At 41.6% G+C, this 20,687-nt stretch overlaps 1 protein-coding gene across 1 annotated transcript; it reads left to right on the forward strand.

Moving 5' to 3' along the window:
- Window positions 1-1,518: 1,518 nt before the first annotated feature.
- Window positions 1,519-19,963, forward strand: LOC140512030 (uncharacterized). Its single transcript, XM_072621404.1, has 6 exons — window positions 1,519-1,828; window positions 8,958-9,252; window positions 10,188-10,511; window positions 12,250-12,348; window positions 15,140-15,538; window positions 19,569-19,963. The coding sequence occupies exons 2-6, from the start codon at window positions 9,201-9,203 to the stop codon at window positions 19,961-19,963; spliced, it is 1,269 nt and encodes a 422-aa protein (XP_072477505.1). The 5' UTR covers window positions 1,519-1,828; window positions 8,958-9,200.
- Window positions 19,964-20,687: the final 724 nt, after the last annotated feature.

Raw genomic sequence — 20,687 nt, forward strand, 5'->3', positions numbered from 1 at the left:
AGGACGGGGAATAAAATAATAATCTGAGGGTTGGGAGGGAATTCGAAGTTCTCGTAGCAACCCTCTTTGCAATATTTCTAAATATTGCCCAGCCTTTTACGGAAAGATCTCCACTGACTGCTCAGCAAGGAACTTCTTTCATCTTTTGCACTATACCTTTAATTGTTAGGATTTCCACCCTCCTCCTCATATTAGGCTGCCCTGTCACTCCTTGGCTTTCCTTCATCCAGGGTTTAACTCCTCATCAAATGAGATATTTTTTAACCGTCACTTGGCTACGCAACAATTAGAGAGCAGCCGACACAGAAAGAGCTCAGTAAAACTTCGTGGAAGAAATGAATTCATCTTTCCAGGAAGGTGGCCGAGAGAGAGGGCACTTACTGATTTCTGTATTTGACAGGTTGAGGGCAAACACAGATTGTTCCCGCCCCCCACTTCCTGCCCGCAGGGTGTGCCCCTCTTCGTAGTCGGGTTTTCTGCACTTGGAGGGAGAGATAGGCGACTGCTTTCCTGTCAAACTGGAAGGTGGCCAACCTTTTTTTCTGCCAGCCTGTGCCGCGGAGACTCTTAACTAAAGATTAAAGTTTCAGACGAGTAACGGTCATCCCGTTTGGGTCACCCTACCCAAACAGGGGAGCCGCCTTCGCTGGTGAAGCCCACAAACATTGCATTGCTTTACAAATTTCCGTTCCAATGACTCCTCTCCACACCTCTCCCCTGGACCACTGCAACGACCACCTAATTGGTCTCTCAGCAATCTCTAACGCATCCTGTACACAACTGCCCAGGCGAGGAAACCCAGGGTCTCACTCGATGCGCTTCTACTCTTGTATGTACCTATATTTGTATACGTTATCTCCCCCTATAAAATGTAGTTTACTTGAAAGCAGAGGTTATTTTAATTTTTGTTTTCGTAGCCCGGATGCCTCGTGATTTTTCTAAAGCACATGAGTCACTGTCCCACTCAGTAAACTCCAGATGTTTGCTGTTTAATTAGTTGCTGCAGAGATCCCCTCTAAATTCCCACCAATTTCTTTCAAGCCCCGGCTTCTAGTACTCTGATCTGCAGCCAAGGTGAGAGAGAGGCAGTACTCTGTTGGATTCTGTGCGCCCTGGAGATAGGGGAGGAGATGTGTACAGCAGGTGAGGAGAAGAGGAGAGAGCAAGGGGGGTTGAAGGAAGGGGCGGGGTTCCCTGGACCTTGGATGAAGCCCCATTCTTGGGTCTGGAGAGACTTGGAAGTGTGCACAATCGTCCCCCTCTATCTCCCTTCCCTTCCCCGGTACCTCTCCAACACTTCGCCTCTGGGCGGGCATCTATGACAGAGAACTGGGATTGGGGAGTTAGGGTTCAATACAGACAAGCTCTTGAAGGGCGATCAGAGCTCCTTGCTGAATGGGTCGGTGGCCCTTTCCTGCCTCCTTTTCTTGCCAAGTTTCGAGCCTCACACACGGGTTCTTAGAACTTGGAGAGACCTAAGTGATCGTCCAGCCCTGCCTCTTCATTGGGCATTGGAGAAAGCCGAGAGGGGGCGAGATTTTTAAAATAATTCGCACAGTCAGGAGAACCTGGGTCCTCCTCTTCGTTTCACACAGCCCAGCCCCTGGGAGTGAACCAGAAGGAGGGCAGTCTGGGACTCTGGAGGTTTCGCTGTTGTTTGTGCTTCATTCTCGAAGAGGACCATGACGTCAGGAAGATGATGCCAGGACTTGAAAGTGAATTGGATTTAAGTGACGCAAGGCTGCGCAGACTCACAAGCTTCACTTTCTCCTCCCGAGTAGATTCTGGAGTGAGTCTCAAGAGGGCGCTGAGTTCCAGCAGTTCCTTTGTAAGGCTTCCCCTCCTCACTCCTAACTCCTCCCCACCCTCTCCACTGCCCCAAACTCCTCTTGTTGCAGTGGTTTCTGTCCCAGCCTCTGTGACTCACAAGACTATCAGTGCTGGGAAGGCTTCATTCATTCATTTATTTGATTCTGAGACATTTCTCCCATGAATGTTCAGAAGTTTACAGAAATGGAATCTTCCCATTTCCTTCTTATCTCAATGAGATCCAAACCCTCCTCAAATTTTTCTTTCCATACTCAGAATTGAACACTTCACTAACCCATACTACCTTCTCAGTGAGAAGGTTTTAAAAGACTCTTTAATGCCTTACAATAGAAGTACTGAATTTGGAGTCAGAAGATGAAGGCTCAAAAAGCCAGATCAACTTGTTTGAAAGCTCTGTGTGACCTTGGCTAAAGGGTGCATACTCCCAAAGATATATCTGAAAAATTAGGAGTCAGATTAGATGAACTTGAAAGCCCTTCCTAGTTTTAAGTCAATGATATGATGCTTTCTCATTTTCCACAGTTGCCAGTGTGTGAGCCACATAACTGTGAGATAACTGTTTAGATAACTGTGAGATCCTGGTTTGGAAATAGCTCAGAAGGGTATGGTGGCCTAGGTTATGGCTCATGGTCTTCCCCTCTCCTCAGTGACTTCTCTTCCCACCCCAACCCCCCAGTGCTTGCTGACCTCTCTCTCTCTCTCCTCTTAGCCCATGTCCTTGCATCTTACTTTCCTTTAAAACAAGGGTGGAAAGCTCAGAAGTTCCTCTTATCCCCGTTTTCTGCCTCAAGAACCCTATACATATTTACCCGCTCTCTGTTCTTTCATTTTTATTTTTTGGTAGCTAGGTGGTACAGTGGACAGTGCCCTGAGCTAGGAATCAGGAAAATCTACATTCAAATCTGGCCTCAGACCCTGGACAAGTCACTTCAGCTTTGTCTACCTCAGTTTCCTCAACTCTAGAATTGGGATAACAATAATACTTATTTCCTAGGGTTGGTGTCAGGATCATATGAGATCATATTTGTCAAAGTACTTAGCACAATGCCTGGCACATAATAGGTCCTTAATTAATGCATATTCTCTTCCCTTCTCTCAGTTCTCTTTCCCTCCTCCTTGCAAAGGCCAAACCCTTTAGATGTGCCCCCTATCCCACTGTCTCCTTCAGGAGCTTGTTTAGGTTTAGGAAAGGCTTGTCATGCTGAAACTGAGTTTTGAAGGAAGCTAGGGATTCTAATAGGCAGAGGTGAGAAGGGAGCTCATTCTAGGCATGAAGGACAGCCTGTATGAAGGCATGGAAACTAGAGATAGATTAGCTCTCTTTCTCACTTCCATGTCCAATCGGTTGACCTGAGTTCAAATCTCACTTGATATACTTAACAGCTGTGTGAACTTAGGCAAGTTATTTAACCTCTCACTACCTCAGTTTTCTCATCTGTAAAGTGAGGGTCATGTTAACACTTACCTCCCAAGGTTGCTATGAAGATCGAGTGAAATAATAATATCTGTAAAGCACTTTGGAAACCTTAAAGTATTATTCAAGTGAGATAGCCATCTTACTATAACATCTCTTGCCTCTAGACCCTTCTCTACACAGTCTTTCTCCTAGTTCAGGCACTCTTCACTTTTTTCTTTGACTACTATAAAGACCTCCTCATCTGCTGTTTGCTCATCTTCTCCCCCCTTTCCAGTCTATCTATTGTTACACCAAAGGTTCTGGTCTGACTGCCATTTCCTTGATTAAAAACCCTCAGTAGCTCACTGTTACCTATAGAGTATTATGTAGTCTCTTTAATGTGGCACTTGGAGTTCTCCACAATTTTTTTTCTTTCTAGTTCTATTTCCTACTGCTTCCCTGAATGGACTCTATGTTCTAATGAAACCACAAATAATTCTTTTCTAAACTCAGTATTCCATTTCCCACCTCAAGACATTTGCATAAATCATTCCCCAGTCCTGGAATCTTCTCCTTCCTCTTCCTCTCCTCTGCCTCAGACTCTGTCTTACTTTAAGGCTCATTTTAGATGCCACTTTCTCCCTGAAACTTTTACTTGTCCTCCCAATTCTTAGGACTCCTTTCTGCCTTCATTTTCCTCATACTATAGCTATGATATATCATCCAGGTAGAGTGCAGTTTAAGCTAGTAGAAGGCTAGGAACTTAAACAAACATACCTGGAGATTTTGCATGTTTGGTTTCAGACTACAGCAATAAAGCAAATATCATGAATCCCATGAATTTTCTGGTATTCCAGTGCATATAAATATTATGTTTACACTATGTTTTAGTCTATTAAGTGTGCAATAATAGTATGACGTCTAAAAAAACCCAATATATGTACCTTAAAGGAAAAAATACTTGATTGCTAAAAAATGCCAACAATCATCTGAGCCTTTAGCGTGTTGTAATCTTTTTGCTGGTGGAAGCTGTTGCCTGGATGTTGATGGCTGCTGACAAATCAGAGTCATGATTACTTGAAGGCTGGAGTGGCTCTGGAAATGTCTTACATTAGACAATGAAGTTTGTCACCTTGACTAACTCTTTCTTTTTTTCTTTTTTTTTACAGAACACTTTATTTTATTCATTCATTCATTCATTCATTTATTCATTCATTCATTTATTCATTCATTCATTCATTCATTCATTCATTTATTTATTTATTTAACATTTAACATTCATTTTCACAAAATTTTGGGTTCCAAATTTTCTCCCCTTTTGTCCCCTCCCCCCACCCCAAAACACCGAGTGTTCTAATTGCCCCTGTCTGCCAATCTTCCCTCCCTCCCTCCCCACCCCTTCCCTTTGGAAGGCAAGCAATTCAATATAGGCCAAATCTGTGTAGTTTTGTAAATGACTTCCATAATAGTAGTGTTGTGTAAGAACTAATGATATTTCCCTCCATCCTATCCTGTCCCCCATTACTTCTGTTCTCTCTTTTGATCCTGTCCCTCCCCATGAGTGTTGACCTCAAATTGCTCCTTCCTCCCCATGCTCTCCCTTCCACCATCCCCCCCACCCTGGTTATCCCATTATCCCCCACTTTCCTGTGTTGTAAGATAGGTTTTCATACCAAAATGAGTGTGCATTTCATTCCTTCCTTTAGTGGAATGTGATGAGAGTAAACTTCATGTTTTTCTCTCACCTCCCCTCTTTATCCCTCCACTAATAAGTCTTTTGCTTGCCTCTTTTATGAGAGATAATTTGCCCCCTTCCATTTCTCCCTTTCTCCTCCCAATATATTTCTCTCTCACTGCTTGATTTCATTTTTTTAAGATATGATCCCATCCTCTTCAATTCACTCTGTGCATTCTGTCTCTATGTGTGTGTGCGTGTGCGTGTGCGTGTGCGTGTGTGCATGTGTGTGTGTGTGTGTGTGTGTAATCCCACCCAGTACCCAGATACTGAATAGTTTCAAGAGTTACAAATATTGCCTTTCCATGTAGGAATGTAAACAGTTCAACTTTAGTAAAGTCCCTTATGACTTCTCTTTGCTATTTATTTTTTCATGCTTCTCTTCATTCTTGTGTTTGAAAGTCAAATTTTCTTTTCAGCTCTGGTCTTTTCATCAAGAATGCTTGAAAATCCTCTATTTCATTGAAAGACCAATTTTTCCCCTGAAGTATTATACTCAGTTTTACTGGGTAGGTGATTCTTGGTTTTAGTCCTAGTTCCTTTGACTTCTGGAATATCATATTCTATGCCCTTCAATCCCTTAATGTAGAAGCTGCTAGATCTTCTGTTATGCTGATTGTATTTCCACAGTACTTGAATTGTTTCTTTCTAGCTGCTTGCAGTATTTTCTCCTTGACCTGGGAACTCTGGAATTTGGCCACAGTGTTCCTAGGAGTTTCTCTTTTTGGATCTCTTTCAGGCAGTGATCTGTGGATTCCTTGAATACTTATTTTGCCCTCTGGTTCTAGAATCTCAGGGCAGTTTTCCTTGATAATTTCATGAAAGATGATGTCTAGGCTCTTTTTTTGATCGTGGCTTTCAGGTAGGCCCATAATTTTTAAATTGTCTCTCCTGGATCTATTCTCCAGGTCAGTTGTTTTTCCAATGAGATATTTCACATTATCTTCCATTTTTTCATTCTTTTGGTTTTGCTTTGTGATTTCTTGGTTTCTCATAAAGTCATTAGCCTCCATCTGTTCCATTCTAATTTTGAAAGAACTATTTCCTTCAGTGAGCTTTTGAATCTCCTTTTCCATTTGGCTAATTCTGCTTTTTAAAGCATTCTTCTCCTCATTGGCTTTTTGAACCTCTTTTGCCAACTGAGTTAGGCTATTTTTCAAGGTGTTATTTTCATCAGCATTTTTTTGGGTCTCCTTTAGCAGGGTGTTTACTTGTTTTTCATGCTTTGCTTGCATGTCACTCAATTCTCTTCCCAGTTTTTCCTTCACCTCTCTAACTTGATTTTCAAAATTCTTTTTGAGCTCTTCCATGGCCTTAGCCCATTGGCTGGGCTGGGATACAGAAGCCTTGACTTCTGCGTTTTTCCCTGATGGTAAGCATTGTTCTTCCTCATCAGAAAGGAAGGGAGGAAATGCCTGTTCACCAAGAAAGTAACCTTCTATAGTCTTATTTTTTTTCCCTTTTCTGGGCATTTTCCCAGCCAGTGACTTGACTTCTGAGTGTCCTCTCCACACCCACCTTGCCTCCAGATCTGCCCAGCCAGCTCTTGGGGTCTGAGATTCAAATGCTGCTTCACAGCCTCAGGGCTTTGGGTGGGGGCAGGGCTGCTATTCAGTGTGAGATTAAGTTCAGGTGCTCAGGTGGGGGCAGGGCCGCCTCACGGGCTCCGTTCCCTCAGGGGGTTTATGCAGAGACCTTCAACAATGGATCCAGGGTCCTGCCTGCTTGGGGAGCCCCTGGTCTGCTCCTGCCTCCGCTGCTGCCTCCCGAGGGGGCCTGAGTTATGGGGGCACCCCATTCCCCTCTGGACCCACCAAAGAGACCCTCTCACCAACCCTTTTCACCTGTGGGTGGAGGGACCCACGCGGCTGCTGGAGATTTCGTCCCTGAAGCCTGCTCGGATCTGCTCCTTGTGGCGCTGCGCCGCCGAGGCAGGGTTGGGCTCTGCTCCGGGTCTGGGGCGCGAGGGACCTTTTGCGAGAGGTTTTCAGGCTCTCTGGAGCAGAAATCTCATCCGTTCCATTCTGTGGAGCAGAAGCTGCTCCAGAATTCGCCGGTGGTTCTTTTTTTTTACAGGTATTTTATGGGCAGTGGGTTCGGAGGTAGCGTATATGCGTCTTTCTACTCCGCCATCTTGGCTCCGCCCCGAGAACCTAACTCTTTCTTTCACTTGAACACTTAGAGGCCATTGCATAGTTATTAATTTATGGTCTCATTTCCATATTGTTGTGTCACAGGGAATAGGGAAGGCTGAGGAGAAGGAGAGAGATGGGGAATGACCAGGGTATGGAAGAGTCAGAAGGTATACATTATTCGATGATGAAATCTTATATAGGCATAGTTCTTGGTGCCCCAAAACAATTGAAATAGTAACATCAAAGATCACTGACAACAGATCACCATAACAGATATAGCAATAATGAAAAATTTGAATTATTTGTGACAGTTACCAGACAAAGTGAACACATACTGTTGGAAAAATGGTGCTAAAAGACTTACTCAGTGCAGGATTGCCACAAACATTCAATTTGTAAAAAAATGTAACATCTGTGAAGCATAATAAAGTGAAGTATAATAAAACCAGGTATGCCTGTACCATAGTTTGTTAAAAATTGTACACTTTTTAAAAATATTTAATTAATTTGTTTTCAATTTTCAACAATCACTTCCAGAAGTTTTAAATTTTCTCCCTCTCCCTCTCTCCTCCTTTCCAAGATGGCATGTAATCTTATATGGGTTCTACGCATGCAATATTATTAAACACATTTTCACGTTAATAGTGTTGAATAGAAGAATTAAAATGAATGGGAGAAACCATGAGAAAAACCAAACCAAATCAAAACAAAACATGACACAAGAGAAAATAGTCTGCTTCATTCTGGAATCCAATTCCATAGTTCTTTCTATGAATGTGGATGGCATTTTGCCTCATGAATCCTTTGGGAATGTCTTAGGTCCTTGCATTGCTGTGAAGGGCTAAGTCTATCAGAAGCAGTCCTCACACACTGTGGCTTTTACTGTGCATAATATTCTCCTGGCTCTCCTCATTTCACTCAACATCAGTTCATATAAGTCTTTCTAGGTTTTTCTGAAGTCCTTCTGTTCGTCATTTCTTACAGCACAATAGTATTCCATTACATTCATATGCCACAACTTGTTTAACCATTCCCTTGATTTCCAGTTCTTGGCCACCACAAAAAGAACTGCTATAAATATTTTTGCATACGTGGGACCTTTCCCCATTTTTATGATCTCTTTGGGATATAGTCCTAGAAGCAATATTGGTGAGTCAAAGGCTATGCACATTTTTGTAGACCTTTGGGCATAGTTACATATTGCTCTCCAGAATGGCTGAATCAGTTCTCAGCTCTACCAACAATGAATTAGTGTTCCAACTCTCCCACATCTTCTCCAACGTTTATCATGTTCTTGTATTGTCATGTTAGCCAATCTGATAGGTGTGATGTGGTACCTCAGAGTTGTTTTGATTTGCATCTCTCTGATCAATAGTGATGTAGACCATTTTTTCATATGCTTATAGATAGCTTTAATTTCTTCCTCTGAAAATTCCCTGTTAATATCCTTGGACCATTTATCAATTGGGGAATGACTTATATTCTTGTACATTTGACTCAGTTCTCTATATATTTTAGAAATGAGGCCTTTATCACAGATACTAATTGTGAGAATTCCCAGTTTTCTGCTTCCTTCCTAACCTTGGTTGCACTGGCTCTGTTTGTGTAAAAACTTTTCAATTTAATATAATCAAAATTATTCATTTTTCACTTCATAATGTCCTCTATCTCTTGAAAAACTGTATACTGTTTTCATTTCTAATATGTTGCCAAATGCCTTGCACCTTAAAGATGCTTATAAAATGCTTTCTGAATTAAATCTGCCCCTTCCTGTGACTCTATTGCCTAGCCCTCTTGGTCCCATGCAGGAGGCTGATGTCTTTGGTTTTAGCTCACATTCTGTCTACTCTCATTCTTGTAGGTTCCCTGGAAGTGAAGATGGATGAGAAGGCTCAGATTGTATCCCTCAATGAAAATGTCACCATCCTCTGTGTATTGTCTGGTTATGGTTCTTGACCCTTGAACATCAGTGTCACTGGTGTCAGGTGGTTCATGAGAAGGTCAAACTCTGACAAGGAAGAAAAAATCTTTGAGTACAATGGAAGAAACCAGACTCAGTCTAGACCGGGAACCAACATCTCAATGTCGGGGCTGAGGAGGGGAGATGACTCACTCCATCTGCCCCATATCCAGCTTCAAGAAGGAGGGGAATAGAGGTGTGAAATAATCATCCCTCCTAATAGAGTCCAGGGAACAGCCTACCTGACCATTGTGGATGAGTGAGAAGGGACCTAATCTCTAGTGTATCCTGTGTGTTGGATGGTTGAAAATTATTGACAGTTGGAAATATCCACCTGGACAGAGAGTGAAGTGAGATAGTGGACTATATGTTAATTGATCAGTGAATCAGTAATGACAACATTCCTTTCTAGAGCCCTTTGAGATTTACAAAGCATTTTCCTCATGATAAACCTATGAAGGAAAGATTGCTATGCCCATTTTTTATGAGGAGGAAACTGAGGAACAGAAAAGTGATTTCCATACATTTACACAGAAAGTTATCCAAGCTGGAACTGTAACCCAGAGCTTCTAGCCTCCAAAGTCCATTAATTTTCACCCTGTACCTCAACCCAGAGTATTTATTGAGTCCCCACCCTGAGTACAACTCATGACACTGTCTAGTAGGTGAGCTGCACCTTGGAGTGGCTGCAATCTCCCTGAGTGGAGCAAGAACCTACATGTAGGAAATTCTGATGTTTGGTGCATTGAAATATGGGTAGTGGGGGAGAGGTTCCAGGCCCCCCATCAGCAGAGGTGTCTTTTACTTTGTGTGACTCTGAGAAGGAAATTTCTACCTGTGTACCTCTGTTTCTTCATCTGTAAAATCATCCTGAAGAATATTTTTTTGTAGTCTTACATTTATTTAGCATAGATGAAGAGCACCTCTGTGTATGTGTGTATTTGTGTGTTCTGGAGTGTGGGGGACGGTATCCTTTAATACATGAGGGTATGTTGAGAAGGGAACCTTTTGGAACAGTGCTTAGCATAGTACCTTGCACACAGTAGGTGCTTAATAAATATCTATTGATTGTCTGAGTGGCTTCCAGTATCCTCTTAGCATGGCCCCAAACTGAGTCTTATCTCCTTATAGCTCCTTCCTCCAGCATCCTGTTGCCACAAGAAACTGTAGTGGAGGAGAAGAAAACATACATCCTGGACTGCACTGTGGCAGGGTTCTATCCTGAGTCAGTTCAAGTCTTCTGGAAGAATGCAATTGCAGGGATCCACTCTGCAGATGTGGACAATTCTGAATACCTCTACAAGAGTTCCATTTGGAAAGATAATGGTACATTCAGTGGCAGCAGCAGCTTTATTCTGTTCCCAGTTTTGGAAGATAATAGAACCATCTACCAGTGTGTAAATCATAAATCACCATTGATCCCATTGCAGAACAGGACTACCTTGACTGTGACAGGTATCAGTCCACCCTAGCTTTACAGAGTCTTCAGTTCAATGTAGTGAATTTTATATGTTGTTCTTGCTCACTTGAAAAACTAGGCTTAATTGTATATTGAATGATTGAACATTCCTTACTCATTACCTCTTTTTCCCTCTTCCCCTCTTTGCCTCTTTTCCTCTCCTTTCCTATATCTCTGTCATTTTTGTTTCATTTCCACTCTTTCCCTCATTTTGTCTTTTTCCTTTTCTTTTTGCTCCTACTTTTTCTCCTGTTTTCCTCTGTTCTTCTACTGTTCCCCTGCTGTCCTCTGTTTCCATCCTTAACTCTCTCTCCTTTGCTTTATTGTCTCTTGTCTATTTCCTCCCTTTGATCTTCCTACTCTCCCCGGGCCTCTTTATCCCTGCCTTTCATGTTTATATTTGGGCACAAAAATCTTACTTCATGGTAATCATATTGCATTGTATGAAGACATAAAGTTTTTCTAAGATTTGTGTCATATTGAAGCCTGAAGCTCTACCACAGACTACATAAAATTCTTAGTATGTGAGGGGAGGACAATACAGTCCAGGCACATAGGACAAGTAGGCTACCACATATACACTAGGTTCTATTTACTTATTTTATATATTAAAAAATTTTATCATGACCACTTTCCTAGGGGGCTTTAGGGACTATGTAGACTAAAACAGAGTTCTAAGTGAGATATTTATAGGTAAAGGAGAAGAGAGACCATGTAAAGACATCAGAAGATCCTGCCAAGGTCAAAGATGGACCAATTCTGATATTTGGGTAACTGTAATGGTAAGGGACCATACCTATGGTAGGATGACTAGAGGTTTTCCTCAGGGTTAATGGGCTCAACAATTTAAAATAATGATTTGCAGAGTCTGGAACTTTAAAATTTATTAGATTTTTAGGAATATGAACTCTTGCAGAGTTGAAAAACTGGGCTTAGTATTTAATTTTCAAAAAGAGTTAGTTAATCTAGGAAACTCTCAGATGGTGTGCTTCTTTTCCCTGACTTCACTATCCATATTCCACATGAGCTTTTCCTGGTCCTGACCTCAACCTCTTTCACCATATGTCACACTGTTAGTCTACCTACCAGTAGATTTTTAGAGTCTTGGTTCTGTTCTCTGTAGGGGTCAATGTTCTGTGATCTCTGTCTCTCTACTGTGAGAAGTCACAGAGTCTCTCTCTCTATGGAGTCTTGAGTCCTGGCGTTGCATCTTATTGTAGTAGTAGGGAGGCATGCCTTGAGTTTTCATCAGCATCTCAATTGCATTATTTTCACACCATGAACTACAAAGTTGATTTGAGCATGTCTTTGGTGCTGCTTATCCCCAGTACCTAAAATGTTCATTTAACTAGGCACCAGTCAGATCCCTGCTTTCTAAGCTAAGTAAAGTGGCAGGAAGCAATTTTTAGTTGTTGTTGTTCTAGCGAATCTTAGGGAAATTGGAGACTTGTGTATTTCCTCTGTTGGGAGAGTCCAAAGTCAAAGACATCCACTGGGAGAAAAAGACAGAGATGCTAGAGATGGGCTAAATTAATCCAGGTGTGTGTCAAAAAACACCAGCTTTGAGGGGGAAGGAATTGGGAGTCAATCCCTTGGGGATCCAGAGCTAGGGACACTGATACCATAGCATAAATACTAGGTATTTCTAAGCAAGTATCCTCCAAAGGCAGTGAAACTTAGTGGTGATGATCATTGAGACAGCCATCTGAATTTATTCCCTTCTTTCATTTGCAGAGCTCTCAAGTGCTACAGTCTGGATGATTGTTGCCTTCATACTACTGGTGATACTAGTGATATGGTTATGTTTCTTTATTTGGGAACATTGTAGAAAAGGTAAGAGACTCTTTAGGGTGATTAAGGGAAGGAATACACTGGGAAATGTAAGTGATCTTAAATAAAAGATATCAATAAAATTTATTTTAAAAACTTTAACAAGAGAGGGAAGGGGCTGAACTGAGCCCAGCATCTCACAGTTATTCCCTAGTAGGAGGATAGGGGAGCATAGCGGAGATGATTGGTTGGTTGGTTGTTATCCTTCATCTTCGAAGAGGACCAAAATGGCATCACCATTGTAAAGTGAAATTTCAGTGTGTCCGACTGTGGCTGATCAGATAGAGGAGATGAATAGGGATACTGAAGGAAATACACAGTGTTGGTGGTTGTCACCATTCCAGACGGAAGTCTTTACTTGTATTTGACCTTACTCTCAGGAAAAACTCCAAATTTAATTCTAGGACAAACCTGTTTTAGACTAGAGAGTCTTTGATGTCATCACTTTGGGAATGAATAAGTGAGAATCCATCTTTATAGTTCAAAAGGAGGTAGTGCTATGTGGTAGAAATGAGGATTTCCTAAAGCATCACCCTTAGTTTAGGAAGATCCAGATGTGAATCCTGACTATGATCTTATCTTGAGCCATTCATTTAAACTTTCTAGACCTTGGTTTGTCATTTCTAAAATGGAGATCCTGGACTGAAGGATATCTAGGGTCTTTTGCAACTTTAATAGTCTATGATCCTGAAAGATTCATGACCTCATTGTTGTAGGTTCCCTTTCCACCAATACAGGTCGCTCACTGTCCCTTCCCACTTTAGTATACAGTCTTAGCAGTCAACACTCTCCAGTGGAAAACTGCTTTATTCTTGAATGAAATTATGAGTTTTTCTTGAGAACAGGGTCTAATCCAAGGAAAGAGCTTCCCACTCCTAAGAAGCCTCTACTAGCTACACCTGTCCTTAGATGAGAGATGCACAGTTCACCCCAGACTTATACTCTAGGCCTTGCCAGCTCATAAGAACCACTGGCATAGACTCTGAAAATCCAGTGTCATCCCCTCCATACTATGATAATTAAAGGCCTTGGAAGAGGATTCTATTAAATGAATTTTAATAAAGGTAAGTACTGTAATTCAGATTTCCCTCATTTTACATATTGTAAAATTTTTTATTATGATCTTGACAAACATGAATATTTTCATGTGGAAAGGACAGAGGAGGATTGGAAATAAAATTATGAATTTACATTATGTAATAATTGTTTTTGAATTATATGTGGAATTTTAGTAGCTTACAGTGGTGAGTGAAGAGCCCACCTTTGGAATCATGAAGAACAGGTTCAGAGCAGGCTTCTGACCCACACTGGCTGTATGACCCTGAGTAAATCATTTAATATCTCTGGGCAATGCTCTGAGACTGTAAGTTGAAAAGAAGGTGCCAGTTTGCATTGGAGGAGGGAGCTTCCCCTCCTGGGAGTTTCCTATCATAATGAAATCACAGTTGTCTTTCCTGTTCCTGTGCCCTAATATAGTTCCCACTGTCCTGTGTGTCAGCTTGTGTTCACTTCTGAACTTTCTCCTGCTCTCTTTCGCATATTTTACTCACTTTTTCTATTTTAAGAGCATCTTCATAGATAATTGACATCAAATTTGTCCCTCATCAGAGGATTGTGTGATAGATAACAGATGCACTCTTGGTCCCATTTCATTTTGTTTTTCCTTTATTCTTGAAGAGGACCATCACATCAAGATGATGACATGACTTGCAGTTGACTTTAATTTGAGTGATGGAGGGCTATGCAAGGTCACCAGCCTCACCTTCTCCTCTAGAGCTATCATCCCCATTTCATAGATATGGTGACTGAGGCTGAGAGAAGTTAATCATTCAGGGTTTATTAATGTGTTAGGCACTGTGTTAAGGTTCAATTAAATGATCACAGTCATACAGAAAGTTCATGAGCCATTCACCTTTCCTGACTCCTTCTGTTATCCCTGACTATATCTGCTGTATCCAAGAGGTAGGACACATATTGGGAAGGACAGGGACCCACCAAGTCTCTAGTACGTGGCAGCCAGATTCAGTGCATGGAATGATTGTTCCAGTGGTCCAGGGACCCAGTTGCTTCTGTGACTCACCAGGTGTCCTTGGGCAAGTCACTGCCCCTTTCTAGACCTTAATTTTTCAATGTTTAAAATTGGGACAATGAGCTGAGAGAGGTGAATTTGCTCAGAATTGCTGTGGCTCCTCTGATGGAAGCAGTAAATATATACTTATAAGAATCCTTCCTTCTCTCTTGGAGATGCAGAGAGCCTTGCCCATTCTCCTCCACAGGCACCAAACGAATTATAATTGGAAGGGACCTGGATCTCATTCAACCCCTTTACTTTATAGCTGTAGAAATGGAGGTCCAGAAAGAAAGAAATTCTTAACAAAAACTCACATCCAAGCACACAACTCCTGCTCAAAGTACACAGCATGATGCTTCAAAAAACAAGACTGATAATAATAAATTACTTTTCTCTTCTGCTGTCTGGTTCAAGGAGCCTTTCCCTCATCACAGCCCCTGGAAGGGAATTAGTGCAAGCATTCTTATCTTCATTTTGTAGGTGAAGGATCTGAGAGTCAGAGAATTTGTGGTCAAGTTCCCACATACAGGCAATGGCAGTTGCAAGACTTAGGACCTGGGTCTTTGACCTCTCAGGCTAGAGCTCTGCCTTCCCACTTTGGGTGGGCTCGTTCTCTCTGTCCTTGGTCCTGTTAGGATTGGGAGCTGGGTGAGGTGGGGAGTCTCTGGCTCAGCTGTTTGATTTGTTTTTAGCTTACTCAAGATCATACATCTCTCTCCTCAGTGGCACCTGACTTGAGCCCACTCCCAGCAACAGAGTATCTCAAGCACCAGGAACTGAAGACTTTCCACTTTGTGATTTGGCACTACAGGCCCAAACCTCTGATGCTGAAGTGTTTCCTAAAGACCAACACCCTGAGTGAGGAAGAGCTCCTCATTAGGTGGACGACTCAGGCTATGGAAAGGGAGGAAAATTTAGAATCCATGCAGCTGATGGAGACCCAATCAAAGTTCACCTTGAGTGCTGTAGTCTCAGGCCTAAAACATAATTTCTTTGGAATATCAGGTAGTCTCACCTTGGTGTCTGATCTAGCTGCATTCTCAGAAGCAGATCTCTTTCTCCAGGTAGAACATTCATCCCTGAAGACCCCCTCCAGAAGGAAGATCCATCTGAAGGTCATAGGTAAGTTGAGGAAAGGAGATGACTTTTAATTGCATTCTAAGGGTTATTCCCACATTTTCTGTGGTGTTAGAGTACCTCAAACAGCTTGTGTTTAAGATAACAGACTTTGATGGGAAGGTAGCAATGTCCATGTCTGGGTAAAGGGAGACCATTCCAGTCTGGTCCAGACCAGTTCAGTTCACAACTCTTTCACAGAATTGTAGACTCTCAGAGCTGAAAAAGATCTGTGAACTTACCTTTCCCAACCTTTACCTGAGCAATTATCCATTCTCTAATGACTTAATAAAGTTTATCTTTTGCTATCACTCTTAAGATTTATAAAGATTTTCATTATAACAACCCTGTCATTATAACAATAGCTAGAATTTATATAGCACGTTGGATTTATAAAGCACTTTATAAATACGATCTAATATTCTCCTCACAACTCTGGGAGGTAGGTGTTATTTTACAGATGAGGATACTGGAGCAGAGAGAGATTAAGTGACTTGCCCAGGGCCATACAGCTAGTAAGCGTCGGAGGCAGAATTTGAATTCAGGTTTTTCTGCCTCCAGGTCCAACATTCTATCCACCTAGGAAATATTTCATTAACCTTACGTTACAGGTGAGGAGACTTCTCTGAGATACAGAGAAGTTAAGCAACTTGGCACAACATATATAACGAGCATCACAAGTGATATTTCTCACATCTTATAATCTAGTCTCTGCTTAAAGACCTTTAATAATGGAGAACTCATTACCCACGTAGAAAGCTCACTCTTATTTTTTTTAAAAATAAGTTCTTCTTACTTTTTATTATTTTTAAAATTATTTTTTATTTTTAAATTTTATTATTATTTTTGATTAGGAAGCTCTTTATTTTCCTTCCCTTCCATCTCCATCCCAAATGAACAATAACAATAACCCTTATAACATGCACAGTCGAGCAAAGCAAATTCTCCTTTTGGTCATGTCCCAATATGCATATCTTACTCTGTATCTTGATCCATCACCTCTGTGTGAGTAGGTGGACAGCACCCTTCATCATCAGTCCTCTAGAATCATGGTTGCTCATTACATTGATCAGATTTCCCAAGTATCTCATAGTAATTTTTCTTTGTGATGGTGTTATTGTACAAATTGTTCTGTTTTGGCTTGCTTCCCTCTGCATCAGTTCATACAAGTCTTCCCAGTTTTCTCTGAAATCATCCATGTTTTCATTTTTCATGGCTCAATAATTCTCTAATTCACTTCACTTTATGACAATTCTTCTTGTTAGAAGTTGTTTTTTTCTCTCCATACCTTACTAAGTTTTACCTATGCCAATTTTACCTAGTTCTACCCTCTAAGGCCAATTGAAATAAATGTAACCACTTTCTGAAGGCTATTCCTTCAAATACTTAAAAATAGCTGTCATGTTTTTTCTTGTCCAGGCTAAACATCTTCACTTGTAGTGATTGATTGATGAATGGCTTGGCCTCCACTATACCTCTGTCTTCTTCCTTTGCAAATGGTCTGGCTGGTCAATGTCCCTCCCAAAATGTGACAGCCAGAACTGATCATCATACTTCAGTTACAAACAAGTCAAGGAGAAATGGTGGCCACTAAACCACATGTAAGGATTCAGTTAGAAAGCCACATGTGCACATTATCCATGTTTTACCATATTTTTATTTGTTTCGTTAAAATCTTAACAAACATTCTGGTAAAATATTAATATTTGTTACAAACTCTTTCCCAATTACATTATAATCTAGTCTGGGTCACATTTGGAAGTGTTGCTGGCTGTATTATGGCCTCTGGACCATGCGTTTGACATGTCTGTTCTAAGCAGGGCCCTTATCAGGTATTGGGGTGGGAGTGGTGAGAGGGTATTATGTGGTGTGACAAACCTAGCTACTATTTCCAGCAGCTTATTGTGTAATAATAACAATAACTGGAATCTTATAGTGTAAGTGTGTTTAGCGCTTTCAGGTTTACAGAATTTTTCCCTCACAACCACACAGGGAAGCTATGGTTACAACATGAACTCCTTGAGGGCAGAGACTGTCTTTTGTCTATTTTGTGTCCCACTGTTTAGCCCTGTGCCTAGTGCATAGTAGGCATGTAATAAATGTTTATTGACTGAGTGAGTCATGATGAACAAACTCTGTCTCAGAGAAGTGAAGTGATTTGTAAGGAGACGACTAGTAAACACTGGTCCGAGTAAACTTGGACTTCAACTCTATGTCCTTCTGACTCCAAATTCTGTGTTCTTTTCCTTCCATGGTGCTGCCTCCTTAAGTCTCTATAGGAAAATAGAACTTATATAATGAAACTCCTAGAAAATAATATGTAATAGAGAATTGAATTGAATGGTAGTGCCCTTAACTGGACAGTAAGTTTGCATAATATTTTTTTACACTATTTCACTTGGTGATCTCATTAGCTCCATGTATCCACTTTCAGTCTCCCCCATGACTTGCAGTCTTGAATCTCCAACTGCTTATTGGACATCTTGAAATGGATTTCCCATAGACACCTCAAGCTCAAACATGGCCAAATCTGAACTTGTTATCTTTCCTCCCTCACCCTCCTCTCTCCTTAACTATTCTTTTACTATTGAGGGCATGATCATCCTCTCATTTGCTAACGCTCAAAACCTAGGTGTCATCCTTGACTCTTCTCACCCCTCATCCCATATTCAATCAGTTGCCCAGTCAGGTGTGGTATACATAACATTTCTTATGATTCTTTCTCTCCTCTGACACTGCCACCAGATTATCTTGATGTAAGCCTCATGACTCAACTATTGTAGCCTGCTGGTTGGTTTCTCTTCCTCAAGTTTCTTCCCACTTTAGTCCATTCTCTACTCAGCTACCAAAGTGATTTTTGAAATGCAGAATTGATTATGTTTTGAGCCACTCACTGCAACCCTCCCACCAACCAACTCCAGAGTGTTGCTATCACCTCCAGGATTAACCATAAAATTCTCTGTTTGGTATTTAAAGCTCTTTGTAACCTCTTCCTGCCTCCTAAATTTCTAGACTTCTTTTTCTTGCTGTCCTGCACGTACCCTTCAGTCTAGTAACATTACTTTCCTTTCTGTTCCTTGCACAAGATACTCCATCTCCTGACTCTGGGGATTTTCACTGGTTGTCCCCTATTCCTGTACTGCTCTTCCTCTTCACCCCCACCTCCTGGTTTCTCTGGCTTCTGTCTGGTCTCAGTGAAAACCCCACCTTTTTGTTTTGTTTTTTGGGTATTTTTGTAAGACAATTGGGGTTAAATGACTTGCCCAGGATCACACAGCTAGTAAGTGTCAAGTGTCTGAGGCCGGATTTGAATTCAGTTCCCTTTGATTTTAGGGCCAATGCTGTCTCCATTGTACCACTTAGCTGCCCATGAAAATCCTACTTCTTGTAGGGAGCATTTTCCAATCCCTCAGTGCTAGTAAGTTCTGCCTGAAATGATCTTGGGCTTATCCAGTCAGTATCTTGTTTATACATGGTTATTTGCATGTTGTTTTGGTCATTAGATTATGAGTTCCTTGAGGGCAGGGTTTGTTTATTTTTGTTTTCCTTTGTATCCCTAGAGTTTGCCTGATGCATTTTGAATACTTTTTGACTCAACAACATATTGGGCAGTATGGACAATAAATAGAGGTCATAAAGCCATAGCAATTAGAGCAGGAGGGAATTTAGCAATCATTGGATCTTAGATTTAGAGCCAAAGGGATAGACAGAAAGAGGTCATCTACTCCAACTCCCTAACTTTCCAGGTGGAGGAACTATATCTCTAAGAGGTGAAAGGAACACACAAGTAGTAGAGGCAGGAAAACTTCCTGTGGAAGGGAGAGATCAGTCATTGTGGCCTGATGGTACGGAGGAACTGTCCTTAGTTCTGGGCCTCTGTTTAGGGACATGCTTCCCCTCTTCCTGTCCATGAAGATTCCCAGCTCCACAGGATTCAGATGTCAGGTAGGGCTCAGAAGGCTTCCATGGCCTTTCCCAACACAACTTACTCTGTCTTATGCCTTGACTCTGACCCTGGTGCTTTTTCTCTTTCCAGCTCAGCCCAAGCTGAAAAAGATCCAGTGTTCCTCAGACCACCTCCAGCCTGGGGAATGTGTAACCTTGGCATGCAGGATCCACTTCTTCTTTCCCAGAGATGTCAGAGTGTCTTGGTATAAGGAGGACAGGCTGATACTGGAAGGTATTGAGACATCAGAGGCTGCAGAGACTTTGGAGAATGGACTGCTTTGCTCGTGCATCAGCAAGCTGGAGTTCTTTCCTCAGATGGAGGACTTTGGGAGGACATTTATATGTCAGGCTGAGGTGGAAAGGGGTGTGAGCCTGTGGAGAGGCACTGGGTCCTGCAGGCACTGGGTGAATCACCATCAAATGTTTCTACAGAAGCATAGCATGATTCTGAAGGTACCATCAACACTAATAAAAAGAAAATAATTCAAAATATTTTTCTGTTATTGATTTATCTTTAGTTTTCAACATTCACTTCCACAAGATTTTGAGTTCCAAATTTTCTCCCCATGCCTCCCCTCTCCCCACCCCAAGACATTGTGCATTCTGCTTATCCCTTCCCTAATCTGCCCTCCCTTCTATCGTGCACCCCCTTGTCTTATCTCTTTCCCTTATATTTTCTCATAGGCCAAGATAGATTTCTATACTCCATTGCGTGTATAGCTTATTTCCCAGTTGCATGTAAAAACAGTTTTTAGTATTTGTTTTTGAAACTTTGAGTTTCAGATGTTCTCCCTCCCTCCCTCCGCACCCATCCTCATTGAGAAGGCAAGAAATTTGATATAGGTTTTACATATGTAGTCAGGCAAGACACTTTCATAATAGTCATGTTGTGAAAGACTATATTTCTCTCCATCCTATCCCAACCCCCTTTATTGTATTCTCTCCTTTGACCCTGTCCTTCCTCAAAAGTGTTTGCTTCTGATTACCCCCTCCCCCAATCTGCCCTCCGTATCATCCCTTTCTCCCCTACTTTCCTGCAGGGGCAGCTAGGTGGTGGAGTGGATAGAGCACCAGTGAAGGAGTCAAGAGGACCTGAGTTCAAATCTCACTTCAGATACTTGACACTCACTAGCTGTGTGACCTTGGGCAAGTCACTTAACCCTAACTGCCTCATCCTCGGTCATCTCCAGTCATCCTGATGAATATC

The sequence above is a fragment of the Notamacropus eugenii genome, chromosome 6 (genome assembly GCF_028372415.1).
Source record: "Notamacropus eugenii isolate mMacEug1 chromosome 6, mMacEug1.pri_v2, whole genome shotgun sequence".
Classification (NCBI taxonomy): Eukaryota; Metazoa; Chordata; class Mammalia; order Diprotodontia; family Macropodidae; genus Notamacropus; species Notamacropus eugenii.

What these genes read in the sequence shown, in the direction of transcription:
- LOC140512030 (XM_072621404.1), top strand. Translation starts at nt 9,201, where the DNA reads ATGACTCACTCCATCTGCCCCATATCCAGCTTCAAGAAGGAGGGGAAT. An exon ending in TTGGGAACATTGTAGAAAAG is followed by an intron (nt 12,349 to 15,139) that starts GTAAGAGACTCT and finishes CTCTCTCCTCAG; the next exon opens with TGGCACCTGACTTGAGCCCA. An exon ending in GATCCATCTGAAGGTCATAG is followed by an intron (nt 15,539 to 19,568) that starts GTAAGTTGAGGA and finishes TTCTCTTTCCAG; the next exon opens with CTCAGCCCAAGCTGAAAAAG.